This window comes from Corapipo altera, unplaced genomic scaffold (assembly GCF_003945725.1).
Source record: "Corapipo altera isolate COAL_440 unplaced genomic scaffold, ASM394572v1 47, whole genome shotgun sequence".
In the NCBI taxonomy this organism is placed as follows: domain Eukaryota; kingdom Metazoa; phylum Chordata; class Aves; order Passeriformes; family Pipridae; genus Corapipo; species Corapipo altera.
In genome coordinates, this window is record NW_020884897.1 from 2,675,812 (window position 1) to 2,702,699 (window position 26,888).

Below are 26,888 nucleotides of genomic sequence, written 5' to 3' on the forward strand. Positions count from 1 at the left end.
TGCCAATATAAAGAAATAAAGGGAGTGGTCAATACCTAACTACTTAGAAGCACTGGCTAAGAGAAAATATTCTTGGGCCCAATCAAGTTTTTTACCATCTTTATAGTACAAAAGCCAGAAGGAACAAGTGCTGTAGCACACAGGGTATTGACAAAGTCAGTGTGATCACAGGACCAAGAACCCATCTCAAGTAGTAAAAAACCTGCATTTGCAATTGGATATGGGACAAGGGAGACTGAACTTGCAGGGACACCTTGCGGTTTACGTGAATCCTCTACCAATGCACTGGTCACTGCTTCTAACTGCCCATAGTTAAAACTGTGCCCAATTATTAGTTAGGTGCCAAGCCAGAAACAAGCAAACCACATGAGCCAAGGCCTTGTTCACTAACTGGTAACACTTACTTTTCCAATGATTAGTCTCAGAGTGGTCTTGCCTAGTTTCACAAACCCTGTGTAGCCTTTGGCTACACTCACACAACCCCTGCCTTTCATATGGGACCTCCACTGAAGAACCCCCAAAAGAGACAGCTCTCTGCATTACACCTAGAGCTTTGAACACATGCATATCTCTATCTTTGTGATGGAAATCCTTCACAAGGAATATGACAAGCTCTAAAATCGTCTTTGTATTTTATAATTTATATGCTGTCATGGTTCTATGTTCATTAAGGTTGTTATCACAAGAGATAAATTATAAAGGGTGTGTACCTGGAGAGAGAGGAAAGCAACAGACTCTACGCTGGCATTTTACAGAATAATGGATAACCAGTTAAAAATGATTCCTCCAACTGAAGCCTAGCTAATCTCTTTTCCAAATCTTAAAGCACAACTCCTTACTAATGACAATAATTTTTACTGCAGTTTCAATGTCTATGCGTGAGGAGTTTGAGATAAAAAGAGCCTCTACCCCTGAGCCTCCCCATCCTCAAGCCATAAAACAGAGAATTTGCAGACCCTTCCACTGTAGTTATAGTCATAATAAAACCTAGGAAAAAAAAGCAAAATACACCTGTCAGACAAGGAGAAACACAAAAGAGGTACGTTAGTGAAAACAAAAATATTTATATTCATTAGCTATACCACTATGATACATTTAGAAATAAAGAAAATAAATGAGTTGCTTTTCTGCCTTCTTTTTTATGTTAGGCATAAAACAGAAACAGGGGGTGTGTTGTTAAATGAAAAATTTGACAATATAGATAACCTGGAACATGAGAATATACAGGAAATTAGTGGTTTAAATTCAACAACCTACCTCTGAAGCTCTGATCTTTTCTTTTCAACTGACAGTGCTGAAATGCATTAATTTATAGTATCCAAATGTTTTAAGAGAGTATATTCAATCATATTAAAAGCAGGCCTTATTTTGCTGAAAATACAATCTGAAGGCAGGTACTCTACAGCTGGAGACACAAGACCATATGCTACTTCCATGTCTGATCCTGTTGCAACAGGATCCACAGAAACTGTACCAGATTACTATGGACAGATGTCATGAACAAGAATAACTTACAGGAAGTGCTCCATACAGCACATTTCTGAACAAGAAGACAGCAGTAGTAACCAGCTTCTCTTTCCGTTTTAGAATACATTTGAGTTGCTCTAATCTCTGGCTGTTGTTAGATACCAAAAGCTACTGTGAACTTAGCAATCAGACCTATTCTTCAGTAATAACCATGAAATTTTACTCTGTCTCCTACCTTGCTTTCATGAACTGACAGACATACACCAAATACATGTACCTACTTTTACATATAGCTTTAACTAACCAAACTCACTGTATTTGCAAATCTGATCGACTGCTTCATACTTAAGCTGCTTTAGGATTTCCCTCTCCTGCTGTCCTCACTCCCCTTCCCAGCCCACAGCACAGCCAGGTGCTCTTAATCCTTCTGCAAAACAGGCCTTGCCAGCAGAGCAAGGAATATACTGATTGACTGCTGCCAGTTCCAATATTTAACTAATGAAACTAAAATGACCACCTGAGAGAACTTTTTTGTGTACTTAAACTTGGGGAACCGTTGAAAACTTTAACACTTTCATGCATTCCCTTTCATGTCTCCCTGGTATGAAACAGCATGAGTCCAGATTTGATCAGGGCCCAAGCAAGTCTTGAGGTGAGCTGAGGGGAAAAAAGACTTCTCAAATAAAAGTGAGATTACCATATATATGAATACATTTCAGAGAAAATAAGATTTTTCAACTAGTCCTCAAAGTTTGGTTGCTGTGGGGAAAAAGAAGGTGTTATGGAGGGCAAGGTGAAGAATAAGAAGCAACTTTTTCTTTTTTTTTTAAGGATATTTCTGAATCAAATTAAAGATTGCAATTCTTTTCCTAGTACTTGACAATCTGTAAGAGAGAATTAATAAAATAATTGAGTGAAAGAGTAAAAATACAATCACAGAATCACAGAATGGTTTAGTTTGGAAGGGACCTTAAAGATCATTTAGTTCCAACCCCCCTGCCATGGAAAGGAACACCTCTCACTAGATCAGGCTGCTCAGAGCCCCATCCAACCTGGCCTTGAATACTTCCAGGCTTAAGGCATCCACAACTTCTCTGAACAACCTGTTTCAGTGCCTCACTGTCCTCATAGTGAAGAATTTCTTCCTTATATTTAATCTAAACGTACTCTCTGTCAGTTTAAAGCCATTCCCCCTTGTCCTATCACTACATGCCCTTGTAAAAAGTCCCTTAACAATCCCTGCCTTTCTAACTGTATTCTGAAACTCTATTTGTATTTTTGGCTTCACAGAGGTGAAATGATTCTTTGGTAAAGAGTTTCATATAACTTACATCACAAGCTTGAGAAATAGGAAGTTTCTGAGAAATACATGGATCATTTGCCCTGTGGAAAACCAGAGGGCTCTGGAACGAACTGGGAACAATTGCTACACAGATATAGCTAACCAGCATATACAATCAGAATACCTTAAAGGACTCAGAAAGCAGAATTAATCTTTTCCATTTCTTTGATGTATCACTCTAATTTCGCAGAGCCTGACTAAAGCACAATAGATATGACCAAAAGCAATTACTGCCAGGAATTTTAACGGGCTTCATACGTTCCTCCATTTTTAGGCGCTAAAACCCAGATAAGTTTAGAGAACTATTTCTCTGACACCTACTTGAACATATCTAATTCTGTGCACTTTTCAGTCCTGCTACAACAGTTGATTTCTTACAAACAATATATCTTAAAGTTTTGTCTGTAGAACTAGATGTGATGCTGCAGAATTACACTTTGCTACATAGGAAATGTAGCAAATACATTGTTTATAGGAAATGAGGTGTTGTCCACACAAAAATAATTGTACTTCTTTGGCACAGCACACCTTCATTCAAAGGGCAATTCCAATGAATGTTCGTGTACACTAGAACGTGAAAAATATCATCTTGGAATTCTTTTTTGCCTTATATTCAAAAGGAAGAGAGGAGGCAACTAATTCAACCCGGAAGAACCAGAAGAGCTTTCATCCAACGACAAGCCTCTGGAGTCTGCAAGATGAATCCAGTGTTTACTACTACTGCCTCTAAAGAGCCATAAAGGCAGCTTAGACCAGGACTATTAATACCCCTGGTATCTGCAATGAGTTCTGCCCTAGAGGTTTCTTGGCACTGTTGCTGCCTTACCCTTGGTGCCAGACCTGCTGTCTGCTGCTCCTTCTGCACGTACTGGCAGGGTGCACAGACCAGTCCAGCACATGGGAACATGACTGGAAGTTGCTAAATTAATTGATTATGCCAGATTGCAACCTCCTTGCCTGAGTTTACCCTTCTCAGAAGTGAAAGGCTTAACCAGTGGGAAACAAAATCCCACAGAGGATACTGAAAAAGATATTAAAGTTTAAAGTTTAAAACCTCAAAAAGAGTGAAAGAATATCTCTGTCTGCAGCTACGTCATCCCCTGCCAGGCCCTTCTTTTCTTCCCTATGATGCATCCCATTCTCACAACAGACTTTCTTCTCCTGTGCATATCCTGCTAAACAGGTTTCACTCTAATTAATTATCCTGCTGATATGAAATCACAAAAGGATCCTGGTCTTCCAGGTACATGCAGAATCATTAACACATTCAAAGAACGAACCCTATCCCTCTCAAAAAAACCACCACTACAAACAAACAAAGCCAAAATGCATAAAACTTGCTTCAAAGAAACATGATATTTGCAGTTTCAAACGGCAACCAGTTAACTCTCATAACGAATATGCTTCCAGACTACCACTACTGCCCAATTATTTACCTAATTGGGGAATAAATTAACTAGTTAAGCTGTTTGGACACTGAAATCAACATAAAGCTTAATATGAAACATCATATATTAAAATTTCATGTATCTGGCATTTTATAAGATGATCACTATTAAGGTTTCTAATTCAACTTCTTTTGCTGAGACAACAGTTTCATTAACTGCCACAGTGCAAATCTAATGACGCATGGAAATTATGCCTCGAAAACATCAACAAGCAGAACTGTCACAGGAGACGCCTTCGAATCTGGGCACCAACTTTCCATTTCAGCACAGGCTGATACAGAGACAGCAGCCAACTTCATCTGCACTAACTCTATATCTTCTTAGAGAAAAATAGCAATGGAAAGAACACTATCATTAAATGTGCAGAGGAAAGAATACAAGGACCAAAGACAGAATTTTTCTCACAAAGCACATAATTTAAAATTAATTTGCAGGTAATTACAAGACATAAAAACAGTTAATAGCTCACATTGGGGGGGGGGGGGGGTTTAATTGGTTTATTTTAATATTCTGTGATGTTATTTAAGCTTCTTTTGAACTAAAAATGGGGTTTAATGAAGAATGTTTGGAGTATGCTACGATTTGGCAATGCTGCACTTCAAATATTGTTATGGTAGTTGCGGGTGAAGGAGAGTAGTCCCAGGACACCAGCCTAGTGTTGGATTCTAAACCTTCCCCTCCATTCACAAGGTAGAGTGTAAGAAAGCTTAGGATGTGTCAAATAGCAAATTTCATTTTAAAGCTCTTCTATATAAAGCAAATTACGGTTTTATGTCCTATTGCTGTAAAATACAAAATTTGTACATTTTGTTCAATGCAAAAATTCAATGTTTTCATGTCACATTGTATAAAGAAGAAAAATGAGGTAATAATTCTACATATGCACTACTCTGGGCTTCCTCTTGTATTTCCAATTTTCATAGTAAAGATGATTTTCATTACACCTTTGAAAAATTTCAGGCATATACAGAGATATAAAGTGACTGCTAGGTAATTTCAATTTCAGAACTTTAAACCTCTATGACTACCAGCTTATTAATAAATACAAAATTAAAAATAAAAAAAAAACCACACCAAACAAATCACAACTTGGAACTACTTAGTGTCTCAAAAAAGCCCAAGATCAAAAGCAGTATAAATGTACACTAAATAAATATGATAACAGTCTTCAAATTTATAATTAATATATTTTTGATGTTTAGAATAACAAGCATTTAAAAGTGCAGTGTCAAAACTGACTCACATATGGCTACTCTGTAGGAACATTATTAGATTTCAATAGCAAAATGTTTATCAAAATAATACTAATTAAAATAACTATGTTGGTATCAGTTGTGAAGAACAGCAGCACTCCACATACTACATAAATATGTTTTTGACTCAAAAAAAAATAATTTGCAGGTGTCCATTTCAATCTTAATGCAGGTTTTTTGGAAGCAAGAGAAATTCCATATATATTTAGTCAGCAGATTCCTGGTGCTTCTATCATGCTTAGAGAGTCTGTATCACATAAGAATACACTTCTTTGTAATAGCTTGGAGTAGCATAAAGATTAGATTGATAAAGTAATATATATATACACATATATATTACCTGTTCTTGCCTCTCCAGCCACTTGTCCACCATGGGATGACTGGCACTTAACGATGAACGAGCATTGTCTCTCTGAAACTGGTTAGACCAGCTACTAGTATCTCGTGGTAGGCTTCTGTAGTTTTCATCTTTCTAGTTTAAAAGAAACAAAAAAGTGTCTTATAAAAAACAACCAGTCCTTGCCCATTAACAATGCAACTGGTTATTAAACGAATACAAAAGGAAGACTGACAAAAGAGAACACGGGTCTGGCTGGACCCAAGGACAGCGCGACTGCTCGGCCATTCCATTGCAAGACCTCCCTTTCCTTAACACTAGGGAAGCCCAACTAAAGCCTCAGTGCAGTTGTAGATCCTGCACCCATTCATGCTTCCCTTCCTCTCTTTTCCAGCTTCAAACCTCTAGTGCACAGACTTCCCAAGTAACATACTCAGCAAGGCTTTCGGAGCAATATGCTCCTTATTATATGCTCCACCAAAAGCAAACATCCCAGAATCCATCCAGTGACAGCTACAGCCACTGCCTAATTTTCCCAAGTCTCTGTATGTAATCAATTTTACAATCAAAGGGGTCTCACTGCTCCGGGTACTGTCCTTTAGACCAGAATAACATGCTGTAGAGTTCAAAACTTGAATTTATTATTCCATATAACAATGCTTTGCTTGGTTTGCCTGAAGGTATATAAATACAGTCACATTTGTAGAACAGCAGCAGATGGAGATTGTGCTGACAGAGATACATTGATCCCACTGAGACTGATAGAAAATTATTTTTTTCTTTTTAATTGATGAGTTTGTCTACACATCTTTCCCACAAGCTGTACAAATTCTCCAGCTTCTAAAGATTATTAGTCCTTACCCAGGCTGATCACTAAAAGCCAATACAAGCACAGAGGCAGGGTCTTAATGATCGGAGTCACCTTTAGCCTAAAGCCAGTGTTACTGACAACTTACATAGCTTAGTTACCTCCAACTGAAATAATACATGGAACTGAAATTCTGCTTAGCTTTTCAAAACAGGATTATGAATACAGTATAATATATATAAGTATCCTTCCTTCAGAAGTGCAGTATTTTTTCCAGTCAATGTTTGTCTATCTTCATGCCAAATCAGATAATTTAGAGAGAGTATCTATTTTTAAAACAGGACTCTAGTTCTACACATTTTGCAACATTACCACTTTTAGGAATCTCAAAAGTCTCTAAAATAATAAACAAACATCAGTGCAGATTTGCAACTAAAACCTATTATTTTCTTTATTTATAGCACACAGTAGATTTTTGGCCCTTTCTTACATCAATATATTATCCCATCAGCATGAGTATTTCCTTTCCCTGTTTGCCATACTGCTATTTCTTTGCTCTGGCACAATATTAGTCCAATATTCTAGATGCAGCATCAATTCCCTTACAATTGTCCTTCACAACTATATTAAATGTATGACAGGCTTTGCTAGGAAATTCAGGTCTCAGTATAACTGTGAAACACAGCATTTTACAAAAGCTTCCTGTGCAAGAGCAGTCTTTTCCCACCCATATCAAACTCAAGCTTTCTTAACTGATGACAACCTCTTTTCTTGAAATACTTTGTAGTATAAAATAAGTCTTCCATTTCAAGACATTAAAGCTTAAATTCAACCAGTACAAGATACCCTTGTAAAAATATGTTTGCACAAGTAACCAGCCTAACAAAGCACCATCATAAATTAGTTTACCCTGCCACAAATGAGGTAAAAACTTTGTGTCTTTCAGCAACTAAAAACAATCCAGTTTTCCTGTGTTGGTTAACCACACAGCAAAACTAGAAACTCACTCAGTGTCTTGCTTATAACGGGACAGTGGAAGTCAGCTTTGTACAACTGCCCTCAGCAAATCCATAAAAGCCAGGGAATGCTGTGTACAAATTGATTTTTTTCCTGTTGCTTCTCTTAACCAATTCTTTTCTTCAGGTGACAGGGGTGGCACAGTTCCTGTAAGCCAAAACAACAATTTCTCTTGTTCAAAGTGGTGGGCAGGTGTAACAAGAAGATCAAAGTCTGACAAAGAAATAACAAAAAAATCATTTTATGCACAAAACCACCCATACAGTTGGTGCACACATTATTGTCATCTAACAATAACTGTCTGACAGACCATCGCCTCCTCTGAATGAACAAAAATTTCTTCCTATGTAACAAGATGTTTTCTGTATTTCTGTGCTTTATAGATAATTCTATTTTTTATTGATTCATGTTTACAATGTTCAATAGAAACTTTTTTGAAAGACATTTTTATTTTTAAAACACAAAGATCTCTCTCCACACAGCATCCATTACCCATGCACAGGAGTGTTTTGCAAGAGCAAGAGAGAAGGAAAAAAGTTCATCTAGGGGTGTGTTGTTCTTCAATCATTCAATCACCAGGTCTGGGAATCATGCCTGAAGTCTTATTGCACAGAGTTCATATTGAACTTTGTGTTGTAAAAAGTCTCAAGTGTCACAGTATACAGAGTAAGTGAAATTATCTAAGCTAAGAGAGCCTCTGTTTGGTGCATCTACACTAATGTCAAGAATTCTGCCAAGAGTTTACTCCTAATATTATCTGTGCTGACCAGAAGAGTATATTCATCCCACGTATCAAAATATTTCTGCTTGTAGCCCACTTCAGTAGAAGATTGCCTTTCTCCTGCTAAGACCTATACCAGCTCATTTTATAAAATAGGCAACCAAGTCACTCAGCAATTTTTCTGACAGCAGAAATAAATGCTGGAATGGTAGAGGGATGTGGTTTCTGTAATTTCTTGTGTTTCTCAGCACTGTTCAGAGGCTCAAAATAGCACTATTATCAAATCGAAATAAAATACCAGTGCTGCAATCACACACAGAGTCATGTTGGTGTTGGCCAAACAGCAAAACATTAGATCAACTAGCCACAGACAAGTCCTCCATCCCTTTCTTTGTTACTGCTTTTTGGCATGTAGCTACCCCTGTACCCCACGGGTGACAGCACTGAGACAAGCACCAAACTAGACCAGGAGCAGCGAGAGAGTAGCATTTTCAACACAGACACACACAGTCCTTCTCACAGGAAGCTACACAACAAAGCTTCAGGGTGCTCCTGGATATCTGTAACCCCAACTATGCAGGTGTTTCCATTACTGCTACTACCAGATCTAATTCAAAAATAGCAGTGGTGATCAACTATAGAGGTGGAGGTGAAAAATAATGCTGCAGCTCAGACATTGGGATTTACTGAACCAGCTGCAATGCTGCTTGCTATTTAATATATATATATATTGGCTTCTGATTTTTTTTTAAATATGCAAATGGTAACCCAGAAAGCTTTACTTGTCTTCAGCATAATCTAGCATTAGCATACATGCTCCCAACATCCAGCTGGAAAAGGTGTGTGTCACTTTTAGCTACAGTAGCATAAAAAAAAAAGATTTCATGGTACAGAAGCCATCAGGGTCACACAGGGAATTCTCATTTCTTCTGGAGCTGCAGCTGTAAGCCCTCTTGGGACCAGGGCTGACACGCATCATCAGTTACAATTAAATGCTCTAATTTTTTTAAAAAAAATTTCTTTCCCAAACATCTTTGGGGACCACAGGCCATGTCAGCTTTATCACGTTTGAAATGGAAATTGATCAATATAATACTAAAACTGCCAAGTCATAATATCACCACTACACTTAACAGCAGCATTTTGCAGTAATTTTAATGAGGACACATAATCTAACACTTTGAGATTTAGTTCAGCGTGGTGTCCCAGCAGGGCTTTGCTGGAGGGTTGGGTGAAAGGGGACAGGAAAAATGAAGCAATTTTGCTATACTTTTAATTTCAGATGATTTGCAATATATAACAAGATCTTCATCAAAGACTCTGCAGTTTGTAGATGAAATGATGCATTAGCATGGTCTGTGTACTTCAATTACTAGCTGCCAGTGCATAAGCTCACTTGTGACTTTAACCCACAGCTGTACCCCTACAGAGTCCCGCACCACGAACCCAACCAGAACGTCCTCCACATGGTGCAGTGACAGTTCCACGTCTGCTATCTCATTTGCTACTAGGCCACTTTCCAAATAGTGAAGAAGTTGAGCTTTCCTTTTGTTTTGACCTCCTGAATGGCTAAGGTAAAGTGTGGCAAATTTTCATGTGCTTTTTTTTTAAAAAAAAAAAAAAAAAGAAAAAAAGAAAAAAACCACAACCTAGACAGCACTACAACAGGGGTAAAATAGATTGAAGACCCCTTCAAAGCAATCCTCTGAAAGAAGATTTCAAAGTTTAAACCAAGTTTCCACAGAAAAAAGCCCATGTCTCATTTAGGATCTTCACTGAGAGACCACTTTGCACGCAGACCTTTTTTTGCTATCCAGTCTTTTCTTGTAAACTGTACACTTTGGGAAAGGCTCCTCATTTGCTTGGCTTTAGGTCTTTGTCATGGCCTCAGATGGAGATAGGATTTGTTGATGAGAGGTGAGGCTTCGTTTAGTCTTTTGAGATTATAATTTCACTTGAGAGACTTTGGGCAAATTCATGCCTACAAGTGGATTTGTTGTTGAATCGCTCACTATAAAGGCTGCTCTTCTTTCTTTTTTATGCTCTGCTATATCCATGTTAGAACCTGAACAGTTTGGTGTCACTCTCACACAGGATGTTAAAAGCTGCAATTACCAAAACAGTCACACAGTTTATGTAAATAACTCTCTGATGAAAACATCTGTTTATAAATGCACTAATACATATATATCCATTTTCCATGCCATCTGAAAGTGTAGCAATCAGGGTTTTTTTAGCTGAGGTTTTGTGGTTGCTTTTTAACTGGATTTTAGACAAATAAATATGGTATAAATATGGTATAAATATGGATCCCTGTATTTAAAAAAAAAAGAAAAAAACAACAAAACAAACAACGAAAGTAAAGAAGACTGCACAAATAATGTCTGTTTTATGGGGCAAATACATTACATATGGGAAATTAATTAACCCAACAGATGTATTGCAGGAACAGAAATTCCATTTGAAAAAACCAACTACTTGCATAGATGTCAGATTTGGAACTATTCTCTCTATTCATTGGCATCTTTTAACAACTTCTACCAAATGTCAACAGTTTTACCTCGAAACTAATTGTACCAGTCACTCCTTTTAACTATCCATACATGTTAAGAAACTGACACTACTGCTGGGGGAGCTTCCTTTTCCTCCCAGTAGATTCAGTTTATTTCATCATTTCCCAATTTCATTTCCAACTTTGCTCTTTTTTTTGATGCATACTGAAGAACTGATGACCCCAGAAGCTACAATAATCCAGATACAGAACAGCCATCTAGCACATAGAAGGCACCAGTTACATTCACCCAGTATCAGGAACCTTTGATCTTAAAGGTTCTTGACATTAAACTGTCACAGCTTCATGCCTCCCATCAGCTCTGACATGGAACACGGGTCATTTCCAGCAACTGGCAAAACTGGATTTGCAGAAGATATAAATCTAAGAGTCTAATAATGAACTTGCATGCACTATTTACGATGAAAATAGATGAGAAGAATGACCATTCTATAATCATCTGATATTTTCAGAAAGATTTGTCTTCAGAAATGACCCTCTGTATAGGTCCATGAATGGAATTAATGTATTATGCACGGACAATAGCTCATTAGGTGCCAAGAAGGAAAAAGGTTGTTGAAAAGCCAGTGTTCTGCTTAAGTTCTATTGCCTTATGCTCAGAAATTTCCAGAGTTGTCCAATTCCAATTTATATATTCCATGTTATCCTTTGACTGACAAGCAAAGCCTGACCTTAAAAACAGAGCAATAACTAGGGGCCATGATGAACAGACAGTTTTCTGTGCATATAGTGTTATGTGTAAATATTTAGTGTCAAAGAATATGGGCTAAATTAAGAGTAAACTAAAAAACATGAGACTGCCTATCCAAAACATTATGTTGATCTCTCTTGTTTACAACACAAAAATCAAAAATGTCATGATCTCTGCATGTACACATGCAAAGCCAGAAGTTTCCAAGCAGTATAGACTGATATTTTTCAGAGAGAAAAACAGAAAACAAGCTGCTTTTTCCATTCACTCTTTACTTATTAATGTCACAATAAAACCTCACAAGAGATAATGCAAAACCATCTAAATAACATACGGCAGTTTATATTCAGTAATTATAATTCAGAATCTGGATTTTATACCTGTAAGCTTAACTAAAAAGACATAGCTTTCCACAGTTTCATTTTAAAGTAAAATAAATTAACTGGTTAACTTAAGATGAAGCTACAGTTCTGATTCCTCTACATATTAGACTTGGAAATCATTTTCCTCTTCAATTCTTTTTCATTCAAGTGAGATATTCTCTTATGTTGTGCCACTTTAAAGGTATCTAAAGAGTTTTTAAGGTATGTCCACCTATATATGGTATATACTCTATGGTGTAAACCCTATATGGGTATCTGTTCAAATGCAATAATGTAATTATGCACAGTCTTGCCATTTTCATGAGAAGATTTGCTTTTGTACACAAATGTGTACATTGTACATCAATCTGGATTTTGATAAAATGTCACTTTTAAAGTAGTTTGTTCATTTTAAGTGTTGACATTCCTTCATTTGATTCCTTGGGAGAGCCATGAAATTAAACTGCAAGAAAGGAAAAAAAGCTGTAATGAATTAATTTAAAAGTATGCTCTGAAGATAGGATTTAACAAATAGAATGTCAATATTAAATACATTTGAGTAGCTAAGATAAAGAGGAAACAAGGGGGTACAGGAAATCTCACAAGGACCTTATATCTGGATCTTGAAATGAAGAATATCTTATATACCACCAGCAGTATCCTTTTAAGTGTTAGGTAGATACTTGCAGGTGGCCATACCTCTAAAATGCTGGAACTGGTTGTTTGTATGTTCAGAACCTTGCATCTGTGATTCTGAAACGAAGAAAGGGGGTTGGGATATAAGGTAACCATTCTTTCTTCTCTGAGTAACCAAACTGTTTTTCCCCTCTTTCTTCAGTAAACTGACGATCACTGAGAAGTGCAGGTATTTACGGTCAGAAGGGTGAAGGTAATGCCCCAAACCCAAGGCAAGCAGCAGTGCCTTCTCACACATCCAGCCCATCCTTCTCCCCACTGCCCACCAAACCACCGCCCTCCTCCAGATGGAACAACATGGACAGGGGTCTCCGCAAGGCTCCCAGCAAAGCATCCATCACCTCATCCAGCTTGCCAATTCATTTCAGACCTTGGCCAGAATCCCTCCTGCAGTCTGTGGGGAAAGCCCAAAGGGGTACCAGACAGGTGGCTTGTAGCAGTGTGTTTCTCTTTCATCTGAGTTTACAGCAGCATCGACACCTTTGGCTCCTTGCAGTCTAAAGGGACTTTCTCACACTGAACAGCTTCCCATCTTTCTCCTTCTTATGGTTTTAATTTTTATCCACTTTTCTTTTACTCCATGTGCTCAGCAGGCAATGCTCCTAAGCTGAACATCTGTGTACAGGAGCTGAAGAGCTCGTTTATAAAGGGATAATAAAACTGGGTGGTAGCAAACAATGATCATCCCCTTTCTGTCAAGGCTGTGAAACAAAACCAGGCTCAGTGACCTGCTAAGTGTTTCAGCCCCGAAGTTAGTCACAACAGAATTAAACCCAGAAGGTGACTAGGCATTCCTAGATTGAAATCCTGTTTTCACTGGAGCTGATTTTCCCCATTACCATTGTCTCCCCAGCCATACTTTTCCTTTGCAGTGATTAGTTCCACATATGAGTGAATTTTATTCTGAGACTGCCTGCTTGTCTTTCTTGTCTGCTTATATGATTAGCATTCATTGCACGATGAGATAAGTTAATTTAAAAATGCAACAAATATAGCAAAAGAAGCTGAAATATTCACTGTTTAAAACGTACAGGTTCATGTCAGAACACTGTTGGGAAGCACAGCCTACAACCTGAATTGTACTTTAAAGATCTTTTTCTTGCTAGCTACACAGTCAGCCAACATCCAAACACGCTTTGCACCAATACATAACCCTCATAATCAGAAAATAAGACAAAGATTTGAATCTGCAAAAACTCTTGAACCACAAATGGTTGCATGGTTGCATGTTTGTAGGTTACAACTAAACAGAGGAAAGCAGGTCAAAACCCAGATCCAACTGTTGCCAAGGAAAATATATGTTCTTCTAAACTTAAAAAAAAAAATCACTAAATCTGAACATCCTACTTTTTTTTTTAAAGTTATTCAATCTTTTATCAGCCTACTCTTTCAGAAAAGAGTTTTTCACCCTCAAACCCACGGAGAGCAGCAAAAAACATAAAAAATTAAAAGCAATAGAGATGAAGATTTAAACGTGGGAATTTACAAAGTACACATTCACTTAGATGAATGGCAGAGAAACAGTCTTCAATTATCCTATACCATGTACTTGAGAGCTTTTTGTTTTCAGTATAGCTTTCATTGTCTCTCAGAGAGGTGCTGTACACCACATTTACTGAAGTGAAAAGACAAACAACTTGTGCACATTCCACCACTCCTTCATTACGAGTAAGAGACTCACTCATCCAGACCCTCCTTGGCATTCCCAGCTCGTGATGCAGTACCGTGTCCCCGAACACACGGACCAGACATTGCTCACCCAGGCACTGCTCACCCATCACAGAGAGAGAGACATGGGCTAGCACAGCACTGGGACTAAAAATACACACTATTCCTAAGGGATGAAGAACAAAGACTGAGAATGATCAACAGACTTGTTCAGCCTCAGAGCAGAAGTGGAAAAAGCCTCACCAGTTATCAGATCTTACACTAATAATCTGTCTCTTTTTGGGGGACAGAGAGGAAATTTGACAGGTGGGCATCCACAAATAGCTGACTTGGAGCAAAAAGAGGTGAAACAACAAAGGAGAAGGAGAAAATCACACCTTCACTTTGGATTTGTTGCTTTTACTGTTGTTTTTCCATGTTTAACACATCTGGTCATGACTGACTTTTGGATGCAAACAGCTGAATCCTGTCCATGTGCACAGTCCTCAGCAAACAGAACAGCACACTCAAGTGATGCACATTGGCTGTTACCTCTGTGCACTAGGCAAGGATTTTTCACTTTGTGTCTCCCATTCCCAACTTGCTGGTGATGATAAGAAATACTGTATTTGTTTTCACATTTTGAAAGGTAGGAATTTCTATTTCTTTCCTAGAATATCACTAGCTACTCTGCTAAAGAAATCAGATGACTCTTCAAGATATTCAGTGAAAGCACCAGAGGCAATGGGCACTTAAAGAAATACGAGTTATTTTATCAAAACATAAGAAAAAGCTTTTTTACTCTAAGAGTCATTTAACACTGGAAAAAGTTGCTCAAAGAGGTGATGCAGACTCCATCCTTGGAGATGTCTATACTCAAAACCTGACTGGACACAGACCTGAGTAACCTGATCTGGCTGCCCCTGTTTTGACCAGAAAAGCTGGACTAGACAGTCTCCAGAGGTACCTTCCAACCTCAGCTGTTCTGTGATTCTGTGAAAGTCATGAATTTTACACACTACCCAGGACAAAAATAACACATACTATGTTTATTTTATATTGCACTCTCTTTGGATATGATTCCTCTAAATTATTTCATCATCACATGAAAAGCTGCCAGCAATGAGTTACTATCACAAAGAAAGAAAACTGATGCATATAACTTTTGTTTTCTTGAATTTCCATTATTCTCTCTCCTATAATGACATTTTCCACATTAAAACACCCTATTTCATCATCAGTGGATAACCCACTCTTCATTCTCCTTCCTCTCAGTCTATGTGAAATCACATCTGGAATGACAAAAATCACAACTGTCTTACTGAAAAGAGAAAATCCCTGCTCAAATAAACCTGGATGAAGAAATATTCGTGGCTATTGATTTTTTCAGAACTCCTGTTTCAAACATTGCATTTTTATTTTAAAAGCAGAAATCTGTATTCATCATGTGGTTTAAAACCTATCGTGACAAAGATGTCAGGCTCTTTGCAGATATCCTGTACTTCTCCTTAGCAGATTCTGTTGAATTACAGCACCTTACCAACATTGTTCACCTGGTACACAGTACCTCTCTGCTGCAGGAGTATAAAGAGTACCAGGAGTACTAGAGGATAAAGTTCCCAAGAAGCATCAGCAACACTTATGTCCTTTGTTCCCAGAATAATGCGCAGTCTATTAGTCCACAGTCTTCCCTAGTCAATTTAATAGATTTACACTCTGCAATTCAGATTTCCTGACTATAAAATGACACTAGCACACACAGTTCGAATACAGGGCTCTTCAATCCTTTGAATTATACTTAAAATCTATATAAAATACCATGTCTTTGGTGACAGTGACAAAGCAAACTTCACTAAGCTGTGTTTAAAAAGACTCAAAGCTAAATGAATCTAATTTTCACTTTAAATCTGATTTTGACACTGACATACCATTATTGTTGAAGTTTTTCAAAAAATATGTTCATGATTTTCCCTATCTAGACATATTTCATAAAATACTTCTTTTATTCTGTTTACAAAGAGGATTAGAAAGCATTGCATCTTTCACATAAATATAAAACTCTTCAACCCAATAATCTGAAAATTTTTACTACTCATTCTCAGCCCACGGGAACAGCAAAAATACCTGGAAGAGAAAATGTGGAAAACACAATGCTTTACACGTAAGGTATTTTACAGTAGATGAGACTTAGATCACTCACATTGTTTCAAATTCTTTCTCTGTAGTTTACAGACCCCAAAAAGATTAGATTTCAAAGTAGGAAGAAAGCATATCCTAAAAACAATTATTATTCCTACAAGGCATCATGATTTCCCACCTAGAAATACACATATGGACAAACCCATTTAACAACAAATAAGCAAAAAATTTGGCTGCTGACTAAATGGCAAAGACAAAAAGGAAAGGAAAAAAGCAATTACAAAACGACGTGCCAAGTACATTCAGTTATGTGTTTGCTGTTGCCGATCCACCCCACAGAGCATGTTGTGTGTCATTTGCTTTGCTCCAGGTGGGTGAACCCAAGAGCGAGAGGCACAGGCACAAACATTTTTCTCTCTCTTGAGCTCTCCTTCTTAACATACGTTTTCACTTCTTTCTGCAGTACCGATGCTGTTATCTCTGATGGAACAATATCAAAATCAGAAAAGTCACAGTGGGAAGGTTTCCCTAAGCTGGTTAGCCATGGTGTATCTCTGCATTAAGCAAGGTAGGTTAACTAGATAAGCCTTGCACCTTTCAGAGAAGCAGGATCAAAGCAGGTAACTACTTTGAAATTATAAGCCATTTCTCACCACAAATGGAGATGCAAATTTAAGAAACCACACTGAAAATATATGGGATAATTAACTGACAGTCGTTATAAGATGCAACATATCTGGTTGTTGCATTTACATTTCTACAATACCATAACACAAACATGTAAGGGAAAAGAAACATGATTTTCATTAATGCAGCTCATATCTATTCAGGGTAACTAGTTAAGCCAACAGGGTTTGGTACTGAATAATTAAGAATGTGATTCAAATTAACAGTTATTCAGAAAACAATAATATCAAAAAAGATTTCACTGCAGTGGAAGAAATCACACATGATATGCTTGAGCTGTGTACAATCTGTTCACCTGTACAGTTCAACACAATTCAAACAAAATCACACCTTGCAAATCAGGTATTACTCCAGGCCTCTGAGAAGAGACTTCTACTAAGAGATTTCTTCTTGTTTCATTAGAATGGCTCAAGGAAGCAAGAGACAGGATTAAGTCACTTCATGAGTCACTAGGTAATACAGATATGTCTAACATGTACACAAAAAATATCTGAAAGTGATTTTAATATTCAGTTTAAAAAAAAATCCCAAGAAGTGGATTTACCTACTAAAGCTGAAGATAATAATTAGCCAATTTTGTGAATACTTTCACAGATGAGGGGACTTAATCATTTGGTTGAAATCACTCATGAGAAGGATGAGGTCAGGAATTACTTAGCCGATTACAGTTACCAACACTACAATAACTTCTAAATAATAAATAATTCTGCAAATAAATAAGTACTTTGGGACAGAAAACACCTGGTTTCCAGTTGCTTATCCAGGTAAGCAACACAAAAACTAGAAATTAAGCAAGATTCCAATTCTCTAAGGAAACACACAGCATATTATGATATCCTGATAATAAATAAGATGTTTCCTTACAACGAGATTATCCAAGAAATGGATGAGAGTGCACATCCAGTTTAGGCAAGGATTTCATATCAAAATATTCTACTTAGTGTAGCAGAAATGCATCTCAAGTTCAACACACAACCAAATCTTCGCAGGACCAACTCAGGCCCCTTCAAAGCAAACTGTATCTCTGCTCATTCCCTTCTTTCCCTAGGGACAAAGCAGATCCTACTGCCTCCATCTATCTTAGTAACTACAGGCAACAATATAATTTTTCCAGTAGGATCCTTCAAACAGCCCATATTTTCCCTCTTCCCCTTTTCCCTTTCTGTTGCCCAGAACTATTGCCATATGTCCTGGCTCCTCACAGACTTTGGTGCATGGCAGCACTCCCACCCCTTCATTTCATCTCAGCTTGGGTATCTGCCCATTTTCCTGCCATTCCAAATTCTTCATACCCAAAGTGAAACAAACACCAATAAGAAGTCTTCTCTCGCTTGTCCCTGAGAAATAAATCCCTTCTGCTAGGTACATGCAGTTTCCCCTCTGCTAATTCCTCCAAAAATTGGGCAGGGTTTCTACCTGTCAATTACTTCTCTTTAGAGGTGACGGGCTGAAAGTAATGTCACTTCTTAAGAGTCAGTAGGTGGATGAAGCTTTTGGCAACTCTCCCAGAAACCCGTTTCTTGTTTCTGCAAGATACTGCTGGGGCAAAGTTGCTAATCTACAACTGTGCTGCAAATCTCAGCCCAAGAACATATGTTCTTGTGCTGTCAAGAGAGAGAACTGCAGTGAAAACATTACATAGTGCCAACCGCCCACAAAAGATATATGGGTGCTCAAGCCCAATGCACTGAGCAGAAAATTAAGATTGTTCTCATTGCTTTTCTCAAAATGTCTGTCATCTATAATCAATGAAACAGTCTGGAACAAAGCACAGCCATCTCTTTGTTATACAAGTAGCTGAAGAAAACAACCTAGCATAAGAAAAGTACTGAGGACTTTCTATAGCTCAAATAACACAAACACATTTGTAAAAACTCAGTGTTAGTACTTTGGTAAGTGATTGGTGACAGGAACTTCAAAAATACACCTTTTAAAATAATAATAGAAATTAAATAGTAAGCAGAATTTTTAATATCCATTCTAAGAGAAATAGGATTGACTACAAAATCTTGACTTACATGAAGCAACCAAGACACTGAAAACAGAAAAAAACAGTCTAGCTTGAATGAACCCAGGATTAATTCATAGCACTATTTAATTCCAGATGTTTACTGCATCTTACCTACTAAAAATTGTGCAGTCATCTGCTCTATTCAAAGGATCAATATAAAGAGTATGCAAAAAAGGTAGAAGAAATTATCAGTATCTATTGTGCTAACTAATATAACTTTAATTTTTTCCAATCTTGATTTAATGTTCTCTTGTGCCTTGTTTCCCATCACTATATGAGATCACATGCATTCCTTTCCAGTTTGGTCACTGTACTCCAGTAGACATGAAATATTTTCACAAAAATCAAGAGTAAGTACATGCTGAACAACTAATGATGCAAGAAAACTAGTGTGAAAGATGAGCTGCTGTTCAGTTCTCGCCAGTTTCTGCTAACTTCAGACACTCAGAGAAATCTGATTATGCTATGTATGGCCATTCTATGCTTGTGGAGTAATGAAATGTCGTCTCATTATGACTGCAGAAAAATTAACTGAAAATGTTAATACATAAAATGGATTAGATTATAATTTTTCTTCTCTGAATCAGAATAGTATAAAAGACATTTTTTTAAAACAACATACACTTCTGTGCCACACCAGTACAAGTGACAGAAAATATACCACTAACTGCCTTAAATCCTGCTCCAGCAGAAACCTAAAAATACCATGTTAAACTGACATCTCTGCATGAAGGGGCACCTCAATGCCTATGAGCACTGTGCTTTTATAGATGTTTTTGAAATGACCAAAAGCCCACCGAAAACAGCTCAGTTCATTAGCAGCGTATAAGGACTTCTTTATTTGGGTGTCGGAGTCCGGACTGCTGAGTCTTAGTTTGCATTTATACTACACAAAAATAATAAAAATTGAGGTAAAAAATAAAAGCTAAAATAAGCTGCATATTTGCCAAGATTACTTTGTGCTGTGTAGTCAGAATGGCAACCATAACTGTAATATTCTTTTTAAATTACTCATTTCTATTAGAAAATATATTTTTTTTCCTTTTGAGTTTGTCTGCAAGTTATCATCACAAATATGGGCAATGGTGGGATCTGTACAAAAGGTATATTTCTTCCAATTTATTTTTTTTAATAATGCACTGAGAAGAGAGCTTCCTGCTGACTTCTCTAGTGAGTAATGCAATTCATACAGAGATACTGAAATCATATTGAAAAAATGATGGAAAAAATACGCACTCTACATTTCACTAGTTTAGTTCTAAGAATGTTATCAAGGAGAGAAATCATTTGCAATTTGTGTTTTGCATTACTTGACTAGAGCCTCAGAAAGTAAAAACTAGCAAAGCTGTGCCAGAAAGACAAACCAGACCAGCTGTGGGCATTCAGATTATTTACTGACATTAGAACTTCTACAGAGATCAGTAAGAATCATTATAGACAAGGCCTATTAGGTTTTTAAAAAATAAAAAGCACCACCCAAATGCATGACAGCATTTAGGCCCTGCTTTGCAGAGTAATGAGTAATCTGAGCTTCAACAACAGCTAATAGCAAAAATCTAGTTTTTAGAGTCCCTGTTGTGTGGATCACCAACAGTACCTGAAGGGCAGGACACACACGTGACTCAAACACTTCTCTGCTGATGATAGGATTTGGAGGACAAGGTCAGAAAACACAAGTTTAAACAAGGAGCAGGTGAGAGAAGCGGGAAACAATTCAAGATTCATGCATATTTTTCATTTATTTCATAAAGAAGGAGAAAGAAATATACCTTTCTTTCATGCGCACTGGGTACGCCAGGGGTGTTCTGCTTGAGGAAGCCTGCTGTTGTGGACCACCTTGTAGGGTTTTTCCGTGAAGGTTCTTCTGAAGAAAAATTTGTGTCACTTACAGAGGTTGAGAGGCCAATCAGTGCAGGGTCACTACTGCGTCGGACATGAAGAGGCATATCTGAAGAATAAAACAGACAGTAAATAAACACTGACTAGATTTAAAATGTTTTTGACAAAAGAAAAATATTTTTTCAAGCTCTGGATGGGTGGTTTTGACCAAATGTGGTTTCACAGAGTAAGGAGTTATTGACCTCAGCATAGCTCCTCAAGGACAAGGTCTGTTTCCTCAAAACCACAGCCTTGCTGCTTGGCCACACAAGGAGAAAATGAAGGGAAAATCAAACTCTGAACCTAGCACAGCTTGGTGGCTTTCTGAGTGAGAACACAGCATCACGCCTATCTGCTGGTTGTTGCATAAAATAAAAAATACAACATAAGCTTGAACAACTAAGAGGCTAAAGTGACACACACGTATTTTAAAGAGCAAGTAGCCAAAGCCTGGTGACAAAGTAAGGGGTAGACTAGGACAATGTGACCCCCATGCCACTGCCAAGGCTGCAGCCTGGGCAGAGCTGGCACAGCACCCCGTCAAGAAGCTGCCGGCCAGAAAAAGGCAGCCACCTCGCCCTCTAAAATATACTCTCAATTTCTTTCTCAAAACTTATGGAAGAGACTGTTTTCTATTCTGCATTCTTCCTTTGCCTCTTCCTGACAGCTGAAACAAGATCAGTGCTGATTTACCCTGATTCCCTCAGCCTTCCAGCTGGCATGAGTGACAGAAGAAAAATATTTCATTAGTAATAAATGATGCAGCAGGCAGGTAGACTGATTGGAAAGAGATAAGGTTTGCTTAATATACGTAGAGGTCACATCCATTCTGAAAACTTTGATAGCACATTAAAGCTAGTTTTTCTTGAAATACAACTTAATTTTTTTCAATTTCATTTATTATCCTACAACAGATATCCACACATCTATCCTCTCCTTGCCCAAACAGAAGTTTCATTGCCTGAATTTGTGACCTCCTAGTACTCTCCCACTCAGCATCAGAACAGAGGGGCTGTGATTTATCAGTTTTATTTCTCTTTATTGCTGCACTGGGAACCTTGAATGCAAAGTGGAAAAGAAAAAGGTGAAAGCAATGGCACATAAGCAGCAGAGTCACTGGGAAAGTCACACTAGGCAACAGCTGAGAATAAAACCCAGGACTATGTTTTAATGCTAGGATGAAACAGTTCCCAAGGAAACTGCATGTCTCACAATACCAGCAGGAAAACACAATGACCAGAGTTGTTTGTTAAATGAGTGGACAATCAACAATATCTTTATGTTAATGCCACGTATAATACTAATAATCATCTTATTTTGCATGGCATTATAACGACACCGAGAAATACAGTAAGCCATGGCACAGTGTAAATGTGTGAGGTTTTTTTTAATCTGCTAGGACTCCTGCTGCTGAGATATGCACAAGTGTACACAACCAAACACCAAAATGCTCTATTTCATGTTCATTATGGTAAACAATAACAAAGAATTCATGTCCTTTTCCCCACAACTGTTGTACTATTTCTCTTTCCTCTCAATTTCTTCTTTTTACTTTCATAACAGCGTTAATTTCCAGGAAATAAAATGCTTTCTCTTATGGATATGTATACACATATTTATACACATACATACTATATACACAAATATATACATGTAAAATAGAACTAGAATTAACTACAAGAATATTTCATGAAATATTACTAATTATGCAGGAAAGTACTAATGGTCTCAGTTAAGTCTACTTGGAATTTGATTGCTCAATATATACTAATAAACTCTTATAGAGGGTTTTTCTTTGATTGCTTTGTCTTCAACTACTTCAAGTTTCATGAAGCAGGTGAAGGTAAAGCATCTCCTCTCCCCCTCTACAGCAAACACACCAACAGTGCACTATCAAATCACAAGAGATCTCTGAACAAAGGTGGCTCAGCTGCAGCCCCAGCCAGTGCCTCACCACACAGGATGAAATGACCCCTTCACAGCAGTGCCTGTGCTCCTGGTGCAGCCCTCAACATACACTCTCGTTTATTAGATCAGCCTGAGCCAGAAAGTGGCTCTGTAGCGTGTAGTGCCACTTAAGAAAAATACCAATCTATATTTGTTCCAAGCAGCACCCCATGCATATTATCCTGTTTGCCTTAGCTACCCACCCCACAACAGAGAATTACAATTTTCAAACATGAGTTCACTTGCTCCTTATGCTTGTACATCTATATATAAGCACGGTGATAGCAAAATGTTCTTGTATTTTTACACTTCTTCTCCAAATTGCTTGACAAAACAAAAGTTCAGTTGGGTGAACTTCTGTAAGAAGAAAAGCCAAATTGCCAACAAAGAAAGAAAGGATGAAACTGGAACTCAAGCCAGTATTTCTGGAGAGGAACAAGCCCTTATCACTGCCTTGGCTTTCACTTTGTAGTGAAAACCTGACAGTTTGCCCAATGCTAAGTACAGACTTTTCAAAATACAGGTAGTCAATTATGCAGCAGAATTCACAAATATTAATATGCTTCAGAGAAAACATTAACATGAAAAGCTTCTTTACAATATCTACTCACAGATGAGCCACCTTTAATATGACCAGTTTAATTTTAATAACTTCAGTTATTGAGATATTTTCAGACATTTATTGAACACTTCTCCAAACCTTAAAAAAAAAAAGGTGGTCTGTCAATATAAAAATGCAACATGATTTATTCTAATCTCTTCTTATGAAAATGGTTCCATACACAAGGAAAAGTAATTTGCATTACTAAGCAAATTTCACAATAAAGTAAATAATAAAAGACAATAATTTGGGTGTGTCGGATCAATGTATTTCCCAGTTAAACTAGAAATTTAAACATGGCAATATTTTTTTATCACTGGAATGGGACAAGCACATGGAGCTAGATCTAATGCATGCTGCTTGGCAATGGCCAGTATTGCTCCAGGTTTAATCCAAGAATTAAATCCTGTTCACACTATATTAACCATAACTTGTAAATAAAATCTCCTATATTCTTCTTTTCAATTCTGTTCTGAGAGACCATTCTAATTTGATTTTGATACTCTCCATTAAAACAACAACATAAAATAATATATTGAACAGATTTTTTTTTAAAAAAACAATATATTGTTGGTTACAATCCTCTGTTTTACTTGAATTTATAGATTTGAAGAGGATATACTTTGAAATATTAAAAGGAAAATCAAAGAAAAGGAAGTTAATAATTAAACCACAAGATGAAGTACGCATGGGACCGATGCAATGTCACTGATTCCAGGATGATGGCTGATACCGTTTGAAGTCTGTGGTTTCTTTGAAGAGTGGATAAAACAGCAATGAACTCTAATCACAAGACTTCAAATTCTCTGTGGCACTAATGCACTGTAAATATTGATTTGCTTCTGCAGCTAAGGTGCCTTTTAAATAAGCACTTGAAACGGTAAATCTAATAATGAATTACAGGAAGTTTTAAAAGTCTAAGAAATATGGAAAAATTAAATTAAAAATCATGAAAGTTACCACTAACTCAGTTCTCGAGTCACATTCAAGGACTTGAAGTATTCAACCACAAGTCAACTTCAGAAAGAATTATATGTGACAGAGAATCCCATTAAGTTATGTATGTAGCAAGAGTTTTGCTAGAAAACGGTTATTTGTAGGATATATCCAAGCTGTATAACAAAATGCTCACATTCATAATCATGAAATTCTGACTGGAAGTCTCATTTTATTAAAAGCAACAGCAGTTTCACTATAAATTATAAAAACAGCCAATACACATTTTATAACCATCTTTAAATGTTAAGAATACAGACTTGTACCTTCCTTTCCTGCCAGCAATTCCATTTTTATTTTAAAAGGGTCATCACCTTCTCTGATTTTCAAATACGCTCACGAGTAAAAGCATTTGAGGATCTGGCAAATTTCATCCATAAAGCTGAATATGTCATCCTATGTGCAGGCATTCAGCACAATAGATGGTGATCTCCCAGAACAGAGCTAATATATACCTTCTCATACCAATTTTCTCTTGGATATCAGCTTGGAGGGCATGACTAGAAAAATACATACTTATATTTATATAGCATAGCCAAGCTAATTTTACTCTGAAGATTTCTACTGATGTTTCAGCTCCTCGGTGCCATTGCAGCTTGCACAATTTGGCACACAGTGGATTTAAGGCACAGAAATGAAAAAAAAAAGATCTCACAGTCATTTCTGGCCACCTCACACAGACCAACAGGCCCACAACTGATGAGTAGACCAGGACAGGACTTTTTTTTCTCTCCACACCCTAGAGATGACTCTGGGAAAATGATGACGCTATAAAACCAAAAAACCCTATGGGAAAGAGTAGCTTTTAACAAAAAAGCTGCTCAGGTTAGACAGAGTTCCTAAAAGTGAGCCCATAGACATGTATGTACATCTGGGTGCACTGTATACACAAGACACACATAGATCCTACGCCAGCATCAAGAAACCAGCCTGGGGATGGGAGACAGAAACTGAAGAGCTTTACTGCCTCTATTGCCAATCCAGCTCATTGTTCCACTCAAATCCTCATCTAGAGCCCAAGAGAAAGGATGAATCAGGGTCATCCTGGGGCTGAGGAAAGCAGGACTGCTTCTTTCAGCTTGAAGTGTTTGAAACTGTAAGTTAAGGTTTTGTCTATATTTAACTGAAATCTCTCTTTAAAAATATTTAGATTAGACTTGAGTTTCACACTCCAGCACAGCTCCCGGAGCTCTGGTTCCAATTTCAGTAGGTTCAGTTCAGTTCCTTGTTCCACTCAGTTGGACACACCAAGAGCCAAACATCCCTTATGACCTTCAAAAGCTCAAATCCCCTAATCAGTTCAACTTTCATATTTGAAAACCTCTAGAGAAAAACTGATGGTAACTTCCAAAGACCACTGAGTCTGTTGTAAACTGGACTACGGACAGAAGAAAAACAGTTGGAGACAAAAACCAGCTGACTCTGAACTTATCTACAAACTGCATTAAACCCTAGCAGCAGCTAACATAAAACAGCACTTCTCTAAAAGATTAACAAAACAGTGCAAATCAAATGTAGGCATCTTGAATTAGAAAAGAAGAAAATATTAAAAACTTAAGCAGTTCCAAGAGGTGAAGAACTTCCCCTGGGACAACGGAACCATCTGTCCTGCAGAAGCTAATTTGGGCATGCTACAGGCAGCTGGGAGGGACACAAACAGGAGCACTTCAAAGCTACTGCCAGTTGCAGATCTTTTCAGAAACATACTCTTAGATGTGACAGCAAAGGAAGGGGATAAATGTATGTATGTATGTATATATTTTTATATATACATTATATATATAAATATACACACACACAAACACATACACCAACAATTATCTCTCCATGACCTAGAGCAGTATATTTCTCTCTCCTAGAATTCATTCAACTTTTAAATAATTATTATTTAATAAAATAATTTGCAGCATTTCAGAATGTCAAAATCTTCAGAATTTATTTATGTATTTGTATTATTTCCCCCAAGTTTATCCTCCGGTCATTAGTTGCCCCCCCTTCTCTTACAAAACTATCTATTCCTTTCATATGTCACAGACAACATCTCAGTTCTCTCCTAAAAGGTGTTACACAGCACATAATTTCATCTTTGCCTCTCTTAATTCTCTATTGCTGTTCCTTTTTGTAAATATTATTCTAGTCTTAACTTGTTCAGAAGGCACCCAGAATAGGATATTTCTCTTATGAAATACCCTCAGTGCTGTCTGAATCCTCCCTGTCTGTTTTTGAACTTTGACACTAATACATAACCAACAATAATCACACCTGGGT

At 37.4% G+C, this 26,888-nt stretch overlaps 1 protein-coding gene across 1 annotated transcript in view; it reads right to left on the reverse strand.

The window, feature by feature from the left end:
* Window positions 1-26,888, reverse strand: part of PARD3 (par-3 family cell polarity regulator) — a 432,956-nt gene that overhangs the window by 249,066 nt on the left and 157,002 nt on the right. The window contains 1 exon segment of the mRNA XM_027648420.1: window positions 20,968-21,146. Within this exon segment, the coding sequence (XP_027504221.1) occupies window positions 20,968-21,146 (179 nt within the window).